The sequence below is a fragment of the Salmo salar genome, chromosome 11, assembly GCF_965601325.2.
Source record: "Salmo salar chromosome 11, fSalSal1, whole genome shotgun sequence".
In the NCBI taxonomy this organism is placed as follows: Eukaryota; Metazoa; Chordata; class Actinopteri; order Salmoniformes; family Salmonidae; genus Salmo; species Salmo salar.
The window spans coordinates 117,948,199-117,963,012 of NC_138301.1; the positions used below are offsets into that span (position 1 = coordinate 117,948,199).

Here is a 14,814-nt window from a genome sequence, read left to right on the forward strand (position 1 = left end):
TTGAGATTCTTCAAAGTAGCCACCCTTTGTCTTGATGACAGCTTTGCACACTCTTGGCATACTCTCAACCAGCTTCATGAGGTAGTCACCTGGCATGCATTGTTAAAAGTTAATTTGTGGAATTTCGTTTGAGCCAGTTGTGTTTGAGCCAGTTTGAGCCAGTTGTGTTGTGACAAGGTAGGGGTGGTATACAGAAGATAGCCCTATTTGGTAAAATACCAAGTCCATATTATGGCAAGAACAGCTCAAATAAGCAAAGAGAAACGACAGTCCATCATTACTTTAAGACATGAATGTCAGTCAATACGGAACATTTCAAGAACTTTGAAAGTTTCTTCAAGTGCAAAAACCATCAAGCGCTATGATGAAACTGGCACTCATGAGGACCGCCACAGGAAAAGAAGACCCAGAGTTACCTCTGCTGCAGAGGGCAAGTTCATTAGAGTTACCAGCCTCAGATTGCAGCCCAAATAAATGCTTCACAAAGTTCAAGTAACAGACACTTCTCAACTGTTCAGAGGAGACTGCGTGAATCAGGCCTTAATGGTCGAATTGCTGCAAAGAAACCACTACTAAAGGACACCAATAAGAAGAAGAGACTTGCTTGGGCCAAGAAACACGAGCAATGGACATTAGACTGGTGAAAATCTGTCCTTTGGTCTGAAGTCCAAATTTGAGATTTTTGGTTCCAACAGCCATGTCTTTGTGAGACGCAGAGTAGGTGAACGGATGACCTCCGCATGTGTGGTTCCCACCGTGAAGCATAGAGGAGGAGGTGTGATGGTTTGGGGGTGCTTTGCCGGTGACAATGTCTGTGATTTATTTAGAAGTCAAGGCACACAACCAGCAGGGCTACCAGAGCATTCTGCAGCGATACACCATCCCGTCTGGTTTGGGCTTAATGGGACTATCATTTGTTTTTCAACAGGACAATGACCCAACACACCTCCAGGCTGTTTAAGGACTATTTGACCAAGAAGGAGAATGATGGAGGCCTGCATCAGATGACCTGGCCTCCACAATCACCCGACCTCAACCCAATTGAGATGGTTTGGGATGAGTTGGATCACAGAGTTATGGAAAAGCAGCCAACAAGTGCTCAGCATATGTGGGAACTCCTTCAAGACTGTTGGAAAAGCATTCCAGGTGAAGCTGGTTGAGAGAATGTCAATAGTGTGCAAAGCTGTCATCAATGCAAAAGGTGGCTATTTGAAGAATCTCAAATATAAAATATATTTAGATTTGTTTTACACTTTTTTGGTTATTACATGATTCCATATGTGTTTATTTCATAGTTTTTCACTATTATTCTACAATGTAGAAAATAGTAAAAAATAAAGAAAAACCCTGGAATGAGAAGGTCTTGTAAAACTTTTGACCGGTAGTGTTTATGTGCTGTGAACAATAACCTGGGGACGAGGTTACTGTGGGCTAGACGTAGCAGACTGACTGAAGCAGAAGGTGTGTGTGTGTGTCATACCATGTCTCCTTGCTGCTGTGGGCTAGACATAGCAGACTGACTGAAGCAGAAGGTGTGTGTGTGTGTGTGTGTGTGTGTGTGTGTGTGTGTGTGTGTGTGTGTGTGTGTGTGTGTGTGTGTGTGTCATACCATGTCTCCTTGCTGCTGTGGGCTAGACGTAGCAGACTGACTGAAGCAGAAGGTGTGTGTGTGTGTGTCATACCATGTCTCCTTGCTGCTGTGGGCTAGACATAGCAGACTGACTGAAGCAGAAGGTGTGTGTGTGTGTGTCATACCATGTCTCCTTGCTGCTGTGGGCTAGACATAGCAGACTGACTGAAGCAGAAGGTGTGTGTGTGTGTCATACCATGTCTCCTTGCTGCTGTGGGCTAGACGTAGCAGACTGACTGAAGCAGAAGGTGTGTGTGTGTGTCATACCATGTCTCCTTGCTGCTGTGGGCTAGACGTAGCAGACTGACTGAAGCAGAAGGTGTGTGTGTGTGTCATACCATGTCTCCTTGCTGCTGTGGGCTAGACGTAGCAGACTGACTGAAGCAGAAGGTGTGTGTGTGTGTGTGTCATACCATGTCTCCTTGCTGCTGTGGGCTGGACGTAGCAGACTGACTCGGTTGAGGAGAGAACTGGGAGAGCTGCTGCTGCTGTAAAGAGTTAAAGATCAGAGGACCTGTAGGGATCTGGAGGGAGAGAGGGAGGGGGAGGAGAGAGATGGGGGAGGAGGAGGGAGGGAGGGAGGGGGAGGAGAGAGATGGGGGAGGAGGGAGGGGAAGGAGAGAGATGGGGGAGGAGGAGGGAGAGAGGGGGAGGAGAGAGAGAGAGAGAGAGAGAGAGGGATAAAAAAGAAGAGATGGATGAAGGGAAGAAGGAGAGAGAAAGTTAGATCTGAAGTTAGGGATTCAGTCCATTGTCCCAGTGTGAAGAGGAGGGGAGGAGGAAGTGGTACCTGCAGCAGGTTGAGGGGTCTAAGGCCTGGACTACTGTTCAAACCAAACGGACTCCCTGGGGAACACAAACACACATGATGAGACAGCTGGCAGTGTTGTATCAGTCTCTGTGGTAGGCAGAGTGTTGTATCAGTCTCTGTGGTAGGCAGAGTGTTGTATCAGTCTCTGTGGTAGGCAGAGTGTTGTATCAGTCTCTGTGGTAGGCAGAGTGTTGTATCAGTCTCTGTGGTAGGCAGAGTGTTGTATCAGTCTCTGTGGTAGGCAGAGTGTTGTATCAGTCTCTGTGGTAGGCAGAGTGTTGTATCAGTCTCTGTGGTAGACAGAGTGTTGTATCAGTCTCTGTGGTAGGCAGAGTGTTGTATCCAGTCTCTGTGGTAGGCAGTGTGTTGTATCAGTCTCTGTGGTAGGCAGAGTGTTGTATCAGTCTCTGTGGTAGACAGTGTTGTATCAGTCTCTGTGGTAGGCAGTGTGTTGTATCAGTCTCTGTGGTAGGCAGAGTGTTGTATCCAGTCTCTGTGGTAGGCAGTGTGTTGTATCAGTCTCTGTGGTAGGCAGAGTGTTGTATCAGTCTCTGTGGTAGGCAGAGTGTTGTATCAGTCTCTGTGGTAGGCAGTGTGTTGTATCAGTCTCTGTGGTAGGCAGAGTGTTGTATCAGTCTTTGTGGTAGGCAGTGTGTTGTATCAGTCTCTGTGGTAGGCAGAGTGTTGTATCAGTCTCTGTGGTAGGCAGTGTGTTGTATCAGTCTCTGTGGTAGGCAGAGTGTTGTATCCAGTCTCTGTGGTAGACAGAGTGTTGTATCAGTCTCTGTGGTAGACAGAGTGTTGTATCAGTCTCTGTGGTAGGCAGAGTGTTGTATCCAGTCTCTGTGGTAGGCAGTGTGTTGTATCAGTCTCTGTGGTAGGCAGAGTGTTGTATCAGTCTCTGTGGTAGGCAGAGTGTTGTATCAGTCTCTGTGGTAGGCAGAGTGTTGTATCAGTCTCTGTGGTAGGCAGAGTGTTGTATCAGTCTCTGTGGTAGGCAGTGTGTTGTATCAGTCTCTGTGGTAGGCAGAGTGTTGTATCAGTCTCTGTGGTAGGCAGAGTGTTGTATCAGTCTCTGTGGTAGGCAGAGTGTTGTATCAGTCTCTGTGGTAGGCAGAGTGTTGTATCAGTCTCTGTGGTAGGCAGTGTGTTGTCTCTGTGGTAGGCAGAGTGTCGTATCAGTCTCTGTGGTAGGCAGAGTGTTGTATCAGTCTCTGTGGTAGGCAGAGTGTTGTATCAGTCTCTGTGGTAGGCAGTGTGTATTATCCAGTCTCTGTGGTAGGCAGAGTGTTGTATCAGTCTCTGTGGTAGGCAGAGTGTTGTATCAGTCTCTGTGGTAGGCAGAGTGTTGTATCAGTCTCTGTGGTAGGCAGTGTGTATTATCCAGTCTCTGTGGTAGGCAGTGTGTATTATCCAGTCTCTGTGGTAGGCAGTGTGTATTATCCAGTCTCTGTGGTAGGCAGTGTGTATTATCCAGTCTCTGTGGTAGGCAGAGTGTTGTATCCAGTCTCTGTGGTAGGCAGAGTGTTGTATCAGTCTCTGTGGTAGGCAGAGTGTTGTATCCAGTCTCTGTGGTAGGCAGTGTGTTGTATCAGTCTCTGTGGTAGGCAGTGTGTTGTATCAGTCTCTGTGGTAGGCAGAGTGTTGTATCAGTCTCTGTGGTAGGCAGAGTGTTGTATCAGTCTCTGTGGTAGGCAGAGTGTTGTATCAGTCTCTGCGTGTGTGTGTGTGTTTTATACCTGTTTGTGTGGTTGGTTGCATGGTAGGCATCAGTCCTCCTAGACCACTCAGGTTGAGACCAGGACCCAACATTTGACTAGAATTCATCAGAGTCTGGGGACTGCTGAGAGACATGGAAAGAGAGACAGAGATTACAGAGTGAGAGACAGAGAGGGAATGAGGGAAATAAGTATTTGACCCCTCTGCAAAACATGACTTAGTACTTGGTGGCAAAACCCTTGTTGACAATCACAGAGGTCAGACGTTTCTTGTAGCTGGCCACCAGGTTTGCACACATCTCAGGAGGGATTTTGTTCCACTCCTCTTTGCAGATCTTCTCCAAGTCATTAAGGTTTCGAGGCTGACGTTTGGCAACTCGAACCTTCAGCTCCCTCCACAGATTTTCTATGGGATTAAGGTCTGGAGACTGGCTAGGCCACTCCAGGACCTTAATGTGCTTCTTCTTGAGCCACTCCTTTGTTGCCTTGGCCGTGTGTTTTGGGTCATTGTCATGCTGGAATACGACCCATTTTCAATGCCCTGGCTGAGGGAAGGAGGTTCTCACCCAAGATTTGACGGTACATGGCCCCGTCCATCATCCCTTTGATGCGGTGAAGTTGTCCTGTCCCCTTAGCAGAAAAACACCCCCAAAGCATAATGTTTCCACCTCCATGTTTGACGGTGGGGATGGTGTTCTTTGGGTCATAGGCAGCATTCCTCCTCCTCCAAACACAGCGAGTTGAGTTGATGCCAAAGAGCTCCATTTTGGTCTCATCTGACCACAACACTTTCACCCAGTTGTCCTCTGAATCATTCAGATGTTCATTGGCAAACTTCAGACGGGCATGTATATGTGCTTTCTTGAGCAGGGGGACCTTGCGGGCGCTGCAGGATTTTAGTCCTTCACGGCATAGTGTGTTACCAATTGTTTTCTTGGTGACTATGGTCCCAGCTGCCTTGAGATCATTGACAAGATCCTCCCGTGTAGTTCTGGGCTGATTCCTCACCGATCTCATGATCATTGTAACTCCACGAGGTGAGATCTTGCATGGAGCCCCAGGCCGAGGGAGATTGACAGTTCTTTTGTGTTTCTTCCATTTGCGAATAATCGCACCAACTGTTGTCACCTTCTCACCAAGCTGCTTGGCGATGGTCTTGTAGCCCATTCCAGCCTTGTGTAGGTCTACAATCTTGTCCCTGACATCCTTGGAGAGCTCTTTGGTCTTGGCCATGGTGGAGAGTTTGGAATCTGATTGATTGATTGCTTCTGTGGACAGGTGTCTTTTTTACAGGTAGCAAGTTGCGGTTAGGAGCTCTCCCTTTAAGAGTGTGCTCCTAATCTCAGCTCGTTACCTGTATAAAAGACACCTGGGAGCCAGAAATCTTTCTGATTGAGAGGGAGTCAAATACTTATTTCCCTCATTAAAATGCAAATCAATTTATAACATTTTTGACATGCGTTTTTCTGGATTTTTTTGTTATTCTGTCTCTCACTGTTCAAATAAACCTACCATTAAAATTATAGACTGATCATTTCTTTGTCAGTGGGCAAACGTACAAAATCAGCAGGGGATCAAATACTTTTTTCCCCTCACTGTATATGAGCAACGAGCAGGAAGAGAGAGGAGACCGACGGAGTACAGACTGCAAGTGACAGTCATAGTGAGAGACAATGTTTTAGTCTAGTCTCTCCAGTCAGAAGCTTCACCAGACAGATCCTCCTGCCTACAGAGAAACGGAAGCCTTACCGAAACGGATAGAGGAAGTAGATTGGTGCAGTGGTTTTCAAACCTCTTCCCAGGGATCCCCCCCAGACGTTTCACAATGTTGTTGTGAACTAGTTTACCTGATTCACCTAGTCAGACACTTGATGATTAGTTGACGAATGGAATCAGGTTTCGCTTACTCCGGAATAGATTAAATACATGGAAGAGCTGGGGATCCCCGAGGAGAGGTTTAAGAACCACTAGACTATGTCAGTCCTTACCAGACAGATCCCACCACATTGATGAAGTTGAGTCCAGCAGGGTTAGCCATGACCTGAGAGGAGGTGGTTCCCGTTGGGATGGAGGTTCCCATGGTGGGTAGAGGGATGGTCATGACGGGCAAAGCCTGGGACAGGGACAGCTGCTGCTGGGGGTACGGAGCCAGGAGGGCCTGGGGCTCCAGAGGGGTGGGGTTGACAGAGGACGGGAGGGGACAGAGGGAGAGGAGGGAGTCGGGGGGGTGAGGGGTGGAACAGGGGGTGCTGGTGGGGGTGGAGGGTTTGGGGGTCCCCGATCCTGAGAGAGGAGGTCAGAGACAAGAGAGGGAGAGAAAAGAGAGTCAGGAAGAAGAGGCGGAGGGAAGCGGGGGTCAGGAAGATGGGGGGGTGAGAAGAGGGGGGGGTCAGGGTGAAGAGGGGGAGAGAAGAGGGGGTCAGGGTGAAGAGAAGAAAGGGTCAGGGTGAAGAGGGGGAGAGAAGAAAGAGTCAGGGTGAAGAGGGGGTCAGAGAGAAGGCATTTGCAGGGCACAGAGTTATTTTTTAAGAAGATTGAGCTGTGTAAGGTAAGTGTAAGGGCCTGTTTCCAACGACAATATGGGACACCCAGTACAAATAGCCACGAGTCCATTCTTTAGTTAATGGGCATAAATAGATGGCCATGAGGACCTTTATTCTTCTTCCAACAGGTATCAGAGAATTCTGCTTTCATTTTATTCCATATAATGGGAGTCCTGTGAAGCCTGTTATTCCATATAATGGAAGTCCTGTGAAGCCTGTTTTCCATATAATGGGAGTCCTATGAAGCCTGTTATTCCATATAATGGGAGTCCTGTGAAGCCTGTTATTCCATATAATGGGAGTCCTATGAAGCCTGTTATTCCATATAATGGGAGTCCTATGAAGCCTGTTATTCCATATAATGGGAGTCCTATGAAGCCTGTTATTCCATATAATGGGAGTCCTATGAAGCCTGTTATTCCATATAATGGGAGTCCTATGAAGCCTGTTATTCCATATAATGGGAGTCCTATGAAGCCTGTTATTCCATATAATGGGAGTCCTGTGAAGTTTTTGCATAATCATATATTGCAGGTGAACAGTTGTCTTGCCTCGAGCACAGCCTTTGTCCAATTTTGAATTTCTGGGCCTCTTCCCAGCTTATTCCATATAATGGGATAAGGTGGGAATACCCTAATCAGAGCAATTGAGTTACTTTCAACATTTGAATGTATAACAGCATAAAATTAAGAGATAAATTGTTTAAGTCTTTCAACAGGAGATTGTCCACTGGGGTTCGTATTGGGTTATGTATATCTTGGATTCAATTAAATGTCTTACTTGCAGATACCCCAAGAATTGTCTGTGTGGTACAGCACAGTTTTGTTGGAGTTGCTGAAACGATAGCAAGGAGTCACCATCAAACATATCTGATATTAACCCGATACCTGTCTGGTACCAGAAGTGGTCAAATGTGTTCAGAGATGCCAGGAGGAAAGATCTTGTTATTAGTCGGAGAAGAAAAGTTATCTTTTCTCCCAAGCTGTTTACAAATATATCTCCAGATCATAAAGGTGCTGTTAAGAAGTTTCTGTCTCCAATCATAACACTGACTAATGAGTATGGAAATGTGAAGGAGGAGTCATTACCGAGCCAATTAGAGCAACATTCAGCTCCGAGCCAATTAGAGCAACATTCAGCTCCGAGCCACTGTGTCATTCTGCGAGCATGACATGCCCAGTTATAAAATAGTATTAATAATTAATTAGGTAGTGCCAGGTCTCCTACATTATATGGTAGCAGCAGTTTACTAACTTTAAACCTTGGTCTTTTTCTGTGCCATATAAAAAGTCTGACAGGTATTTATTGAGGTCATTAAAATGATTTTCGTTATATTTATATATATATTACTGTGGATATAGATACTTTTGTACCTGTTTCCTCCAGCATCTTCACAAGGTCCTTTGCTGTTGTTCTGGGATTGATTTGCACTTTTCGTACCAAAGTACGTTCATCTCTAGGAGACAGAACGTGTCTCCTTCCTGAGTGGTATGATGGCTGTGTGGTCCCATGGTGTTTATACTTGCTTACTATTGTTTGTACAGATGAACGTGGTACCTTCAGGCGTTTGGAAATTGCTCCCAAGGATGAACCAGACTTGTGGAGGTCTACAATTTTTTTTCTGAGGTCTTGGCTGATTTCTTTTGATTTTCCAATGATGTCAAGCAAAGAGGCACTGAGTTTGAAGGTAGGCCTTGAAATACATCCACAGGTTTTAGATGCACTATTGTAAAGTGGCTGTTCCACTGGATATCATTAGGTGAATGCACCAATTTGTAAGTCGCTCTGGATAAGAGCGTCTGCTAAATGACTTAAATGTAAGGTACACCTCCTATTGACTCAAATTATGTCAATTAGCCTATCAGAAGCTTCTAAAGCCATGACATCATTTTCTGGAATTTTCCAAGCTGTTTAAAGGCACAGTATGTGTATGTAAACTGGAATTGTGATACAGTGAATTATAAGTGAAATAATCTGCCTGTAAACAATTGTTGGAAAAATGACTTGTGTCATGCACAAAGTTGCTGTCCTAACCGACTTGCCAAAACTATAGTTTGTTTAGAAGACATTTGTGGAGTGGTTGAAAAACGAGTTTTATGTAAACTTGTATGTAAACTTCTGACTTCAACTGTACATATAAATGCGACCAGGATACAGTCTGGGGAAAACATTCATTTTGATCAGATGAATTCTACCCAACCGTGGTAATGGCAGGTCCATCCATCTGTCTAGGTCTTCCTTAACTTCCCTCAGTACAGGTACAAAGCTGCTGTTGGACAGGTTGAAGTTCATAAAATGTTTTTACACCAAGATACACGAAAAAAAAATACATTTGTCCAATTGAACGTGAAGTCATTCGAAATGTTGTTGTCACTCAAGCTCCCTACGGGGCATAGCTTCTGACTTACACAAATACATTTTGTAACTCAAAATTCATTTTGATTAGGCATGGGTCCCCAGATCCTCAAAAGGTTATACAGCTGCACCACCGAGAGCATCCTGAGTGGTTGCATCACCGCCTGGTATGGTAACTGCTCGGCATCTGTCCGTAAGGCGCTAGAGAGGGTAGTGCGTACAGCCCAGTACATCACTGGGGCCAAGCTTCCTGCCATCCAGGACCTTTATACCAGGCGGTGTCAGAGGGAAGCCCAAAAAATTGTCAGAGACTCCAATCACCCAAGTCATAGACTGTTCTCTCTGCTACCACACAGCAAGCCGTACCGGAGCGCCAAGTCTAGGACCAAAAGTCTCCTTAACAGCTTCTGCCCCCAAGCCATAAGACAACTGTTAATCAAATGGCCACCAAACTATTTACATTGACACCCCCCCATTTGTTTTGTACACTTCTGCGACTCGCTGTTTATTATCTATGCATAGTCAATTTACACCTACCTACATGTACAAATTACCCCAATAAACATTGGCTCGGTACCCCCTGTATACAGCCTCGTTATTGTTATTTTATTGTGTTACTTTTTACTTTAGTTTATTTAGTAAATATTTTCTTAACTCTTCTTGAACTGCACTGTTGGTTTATGGCTTGTAAGTAAGCATTTCACCGTAAAGTCTACACTTGTTGTATTCGGCGCATGTGGCAAATAAAGTTTGATTTGATAAAAAGAGCTAAAGCAATAGTTAGATGAATAGTTAAATATCATCTGCATATAGAGATATAATGTGGGTTTGTTTTCCAATCTCAAACCTGTCAGACCTTCCTGGGTACGTATAGCCTCCGGCAGGGGCTCAAATACCAAGGCATGATAGGCTGACTGATAGACTGACTGATAGGCTGACTGATAGGCTGACTGATAGGCTGACTGATAGACTGACTGATAGACTGACTGATAGACTGACTGATAGACTGACTGATAGACTGACTGATAGACTGACTGATAGACTGACTGATAGGCTGACTGATAGGCTGACTGATAGACTGACTGATAGACTGACTGATAGGCTGACTGATAGGCTGACTGATAGGCTGACTGATAGGCTGACTGATAGGCTGACTGATAGACTGACTGATAGACTGACTGATAGACTGACTGATAGACTGACTGATAGACTGACTGATAGGCTGACTGATAGACTGACTGATAGACTGACTGATAGACTGACTGATAGGCTGACTGATAGACTGACTGATAGACTGACTGATAGGCTGACTGATAGGCTGTTTGACAGGACAGACAGACAGACAGACAGACAGACAGACAGACAGACAGACAGACAGACAGACAGACAGACAGACAGACAGACAGACAGACAGACAGACAGACAGACAGACAGACAGACAGATCAGGTCAGGTCAGGTCAGGTACTCACTCTGTGTCGACCCCATGGGAGATAGGGCTGCCGGGGACAACAACCCCACCTGTCCTAACTGCCCCCCCAGCTGTAACCCCTGTCCCAGCTCCACAGAGTGCTTCCTACTCAGAGACTGGGGCTTGACTGAGCCAGGGCCTGTTCCTGGAGGGGGGGTAGGACACTTAAGGAGACCACTGGTAGCCTGGGATGAACTATACAGGTTACCTGGAGAGAGAGATATGGAGAGAGGAGGTGGGGTGGAGGAGGGGAGGGAGAGAAAGAGGAAGCAGGGTGAGAGAGGGGGAGAGGAAGGGGGAGAAAGAGGGGGGAGAATAGGAGTTAGCACTAATCAGATGTGCGATTGGGGAGTGAACAACAACTTTGTGGAATGAGATGCAGCCCCAGACCTCCAGGCTGGTTAGAGAGGGGGTTACCCATGGAGCTGCTGCCCGACGCGGAGGGTAGTTTGATAGGGGGAGGCCGGTGCTTCACCCCCTTCCCCAACACACCTGACGACTGAACCAGGGCTGATAGACCATCCGCCTGGGGACACACAACGGGCATTAGGTGAATCAACAACATCAACCAGTTCCGTCTCTCTGCTGGGTGAGAGCCGGTTCTATAGTGTGTCATGACTCTCCTGTGAGGATCCAAAGGATCAGGTTAGAGGGGGATCAGCTCTACAGTGATCTCTCTCCCGTGGCGGAGAGAGAGAGAGAGAGAGAGAGAGAGAGAGAGAGAGAGAGAGAGAGAGAGAGAGAAAGAGAGAGAGAGAGAGGCAGCAGACGATTCCTTTCGGGGGCCTAGTTTGAGTGATCGGAAAGTCTGTGTGCCTTATGATGAGTTTACCGCCCAAAACTACAACATTGGACATTGGACACCGGGACAATATATTTCATCCTCCGAATGTTGGTAATGATGAGAGATGGAACGTGGGAAATGAATGTCTATTTTGAAATGTCATTAAAAGTTGCATGAAGACATTATAATGAAAACATTGTAACTTGAAGAGTTCATACGGTGTATATCATGTTTACATACTTTACGTTGTGTGGAAAATATCCAGGATAAAAATATATATATTTTTTGTGACGATAAGATTGTGATTTTAGTTCTCTAAACGAGATCATAGTAAATCGTAACTAGCTACGCCCCAGGGAACCCAGAGAGCGTGTCAGCAAGACGTACAACGCCCCCTTCTACCCGAGGGTTTAAAGCATTTGAGTTAAGAATGAACATATCAGACTAGAAGGGCCACAAGCTACAGCTGAGGTCTACGATTAATCACGACCCCGAAACGCAACACGAGGTTGAAGAAGACAAAGGAACCTCTTAACAATCAATGCTACGGTTGTATTAGTCCACTAGGGACTTTTTTTTATCATATTACATTTATAACCAATAACCTATACGTGTGTGTATCTTGTAATATCGTTTAGCTTGTTAGTAAATAAATAATCAAATACATTTGTGTGGTACAGAATAATTAGTAAGACTCGGGTTTGTGCAGATTGACGAAGTCAACGATGTTCAGAATGAGACTGATGTGAGGAAATGATTAATTGATGACTGATATGAGGAAATTATTAATTGATGACTGATATGATGTCTATATAGTTAATTCGGGAAACAAACTTTTCCCGTGGTGCCCCAAATTCCTAATGAGTTAATTGTTACATAAATAGCAGTCATCACATTAATGATAGTCACGACAAGTGTGTGTGTTGTGGTACCTCTGTCTCTCTGCTGGGTGAGAGACGGTTCTGTCCCACGAATCCTGAGTTATGAGACATCTTCACCTGGCACTTCACGTCTGACTCATACACACCCTTATACTGAGACAGGAACCTAAAACACACACACACACACACACACACACACACACACACACACACACACACACACACACGGTATTAACACAAACACATCACGCCTGACTCATACACACCCCTTATACTGGGACAGGAACCTCGGAAAAACAACATTTTTTGTCAACAACATAAAACACAGTCAACCGCCCACAACACAGTCAATCCAGTCAACCGCCCACAACACAGTCAAACCAGTCAACCGCCCACAACACAGTCAAACCAGTCAACCGCCCACAACACAGTCAACAGCCTACAACACAGTCAAACCAGTCAACCGCCTACAACACAGTCAACCACCTACAACCAGTCAACACAGTCAACAGCCTACAACACAGTCAACAGCCTACAACACAGTCAACACAGTCAACTGATATAGGAATTTATATGATTTATAATGACTAAAGTATTCCACCCTGAAATGTATGATGAATTAGAATTATAAGACTGTAATTCTCTAATGTGTGTGCATAGGACAAGTTAAGACTTTACTATTTAGCGATGTAAGTGAGACATTTAAGGAGAAGAGAGACTGTCGACAGACAACTTGTGATAGACAACTGTGAAACTGATAACAGGAAGAAGGTTTCCCCACCCAGGGAGGGGAGAAACCATTAGGCTTGCAGTAGATTATGAAACATATTGAAGCAATGTATTTGTTGGAAAATTATTGTAAATAACATTGACAGTGTTAGAGAAGAGGGGCATTTATAAGGGGTACGGTATGACCAAATGTGAGGTTTAAAAGACTATGTGCATAGTATGATTTTCAGAACGTTCTCTGAATACATTTTTGCAGACTGGGACTTTGTCTAATTCTTCATTAACCAGGGATTTACAACCCCTGGGAATTATTCAAAGCTTGAGTTGAGTTCACAACATTGGGATAAAAATTATCGTGACAACAACACAGTCAACAGCCTACATACAACCAGTCAACAGCCTACAACCAGTCAACAACACAGTCAACAACACAGTCAACAACAGTCAACAACACAGTCAACAGCCTACAACCAGTCAACAGCCTACAACCAGTCAACAGCCTACAACCAGTCAACAGCCTACAACACAGTCAACAGCCTACAACACAGTCAACAGCCTACAACACAGTCAACAGCCTACAACAGTCAACCACCTACAACCAGTCAACCGCCTACAACACAGTCAACAGCCTACAACCAGTCAACAGCCTACAACCAGTCAACAGTCAACAACACAGTCAACCATATGACTGGACAGATACTGATCCAATAACTTATTGAATAAGTGCTTACTGAAAGTTAAATGTGTTACCTTTTTAGGTATTTTAACTGTGTAAATGTCTAATTGTTAAAATGTTTGTAATGTCTACCACTGTCTTTCAACGTAAACTGTAAAGTATTTTGTCTGTAATGTCTTTTTCGACCCCAGTAAGACTAGTTTTTTCCAATGGCGTCAGCTAATCGGGATCCTAATCAAACCAAACAGCCGACAACACAGAACAGAAGCACACAGTCACTGTTAGTCCACTTACCGATCGGCATCTATCTTTGAGCCTATTAGGAAACTGGTGGGAAAAAGACAAGAAAAAAAAAATCTAAGTCAAAATATTCTGTTTCTAGAATGTTACATTAAATTGTCCTCTGCCGCGTTGCACCCCCCCCTTACTGTCCTTACGCTGGGTGTATAAGCTGAAGATCGCTGCTGTCCTCCTCAGCCTTGGGTTGTTTGGCGCAGTAGATTTTTCCGTAGACCAGAGGGTCTCCCACCGACTGGAAGATGGACACTTTGGTCCTCTGGGTCTTACCCCCAACCTCACACTCAAACGTATAGTCATCTATCACTTCCTGTTACGGGGGAAGAGAACAGGTGTGACACAAGGAAGTTAAAAGAGACACTTTGGTCCTCTGGGTCTTGCCCCCAACCTCACACTCAAACATATCATCATCTATCACTTCCTGTTACGTGGGTGTGACACCAGGAAGTGAGGAGAAACCTTGGTCCTCTGGTACCATTTTTGATCAAAGCTGACAGGAAACAGATCTTCTGTGCTAAAATTGTATTTGTAGCAGCTTGTTGTGATCTTTGAGATGATGCCAGTGTTGAATTACTTAGTGGATCTGTAACAGGGGGAAGATAAATAGTGTGACACCAGGAAGTGTTACCTCTGCAGGCCAGACAGTGGGTTGAGATTCCTCTAGCTTCACAGACTTCTCCACCACTGCATATTTCTCCACCTGGGAACACAGAGACAGTCTGAGTACGAACACTAAATTGTCCATATAAGTGTTGGAACTAAGAAGTAAACTAAAATTCCAATTCAATAATTGAAAAGGGGAATCTATTTTCAAATGACTTCTGAATAAACTGAAAAAGAAGAAGGTATTTTATGTCAAAGGTTTTTCCATTTGGGAATTTTAAATTCAAATCACTTCCCGAATTGACTGAATTCAATTGG

At 45.0% G+C, this 14,814-nt stretch overlaps 1 protein-coding gene across 8 annotated transcripts in view; it reads right to left on the reverse strand.

The window, feature by feature from the left end:
* supt20h (SPT20 homolog, SAGA complex component) overlaps window positions 1-14,814 on the reverse strand; it is a 43,791-nt gene that overhangs the window by 16,337 nt on the left and 12,640 nt on the right. For 6 of the 8 annotated variants that reach the window (XM_082958308.1, XM_082958314.1, XM_082958310.1 and 3 more), the window contains exons 12-21: window positions 14,522-14,593; window positions 14,034-14,203; window positions 13,891-13,923; window positions 12,243-12,357; window positions 10,917-11,052; window positions 10,528-10,734; window positions 6,148-6,442; window positions 4,181-4,284; window positions 2,421-2,476; window positions 2,044-2,154 (exon numbers count right to left, since the gene is read on the reverse strand). In XM_082958308.1, the coding sequence (XP_082814434.1) occupies window positions 2,044-2,154; window positions 2,421-2,476; window positions 4,181-4,284; window positions 6,148-6,442; window positions 10,528-10,734; window positions 10,917-11,052; window positions 12,243-12,357; window positions 13,891-13,923; window positions 14,034-14,203; window positions 14,522-14,593 (1,299 nt within the window). The remainder of the gene's footprint in view (window positions 1-2,043; window positions 2,155-2,420; window positions 2,477-4,180; window positions 4,285-6,147; window positions 6,443-10,527; window positions 10,735-10,916; window positions 11,053-12,242; window positions 12,358-13,890; window positions 13,924-14,033; window positions 14,204-14,521; window positions 14,594-14,814) is intronic. The other 2 variants (XM_082958311.1, XM_082958309.1) reach the window with 2 other exon arrangements.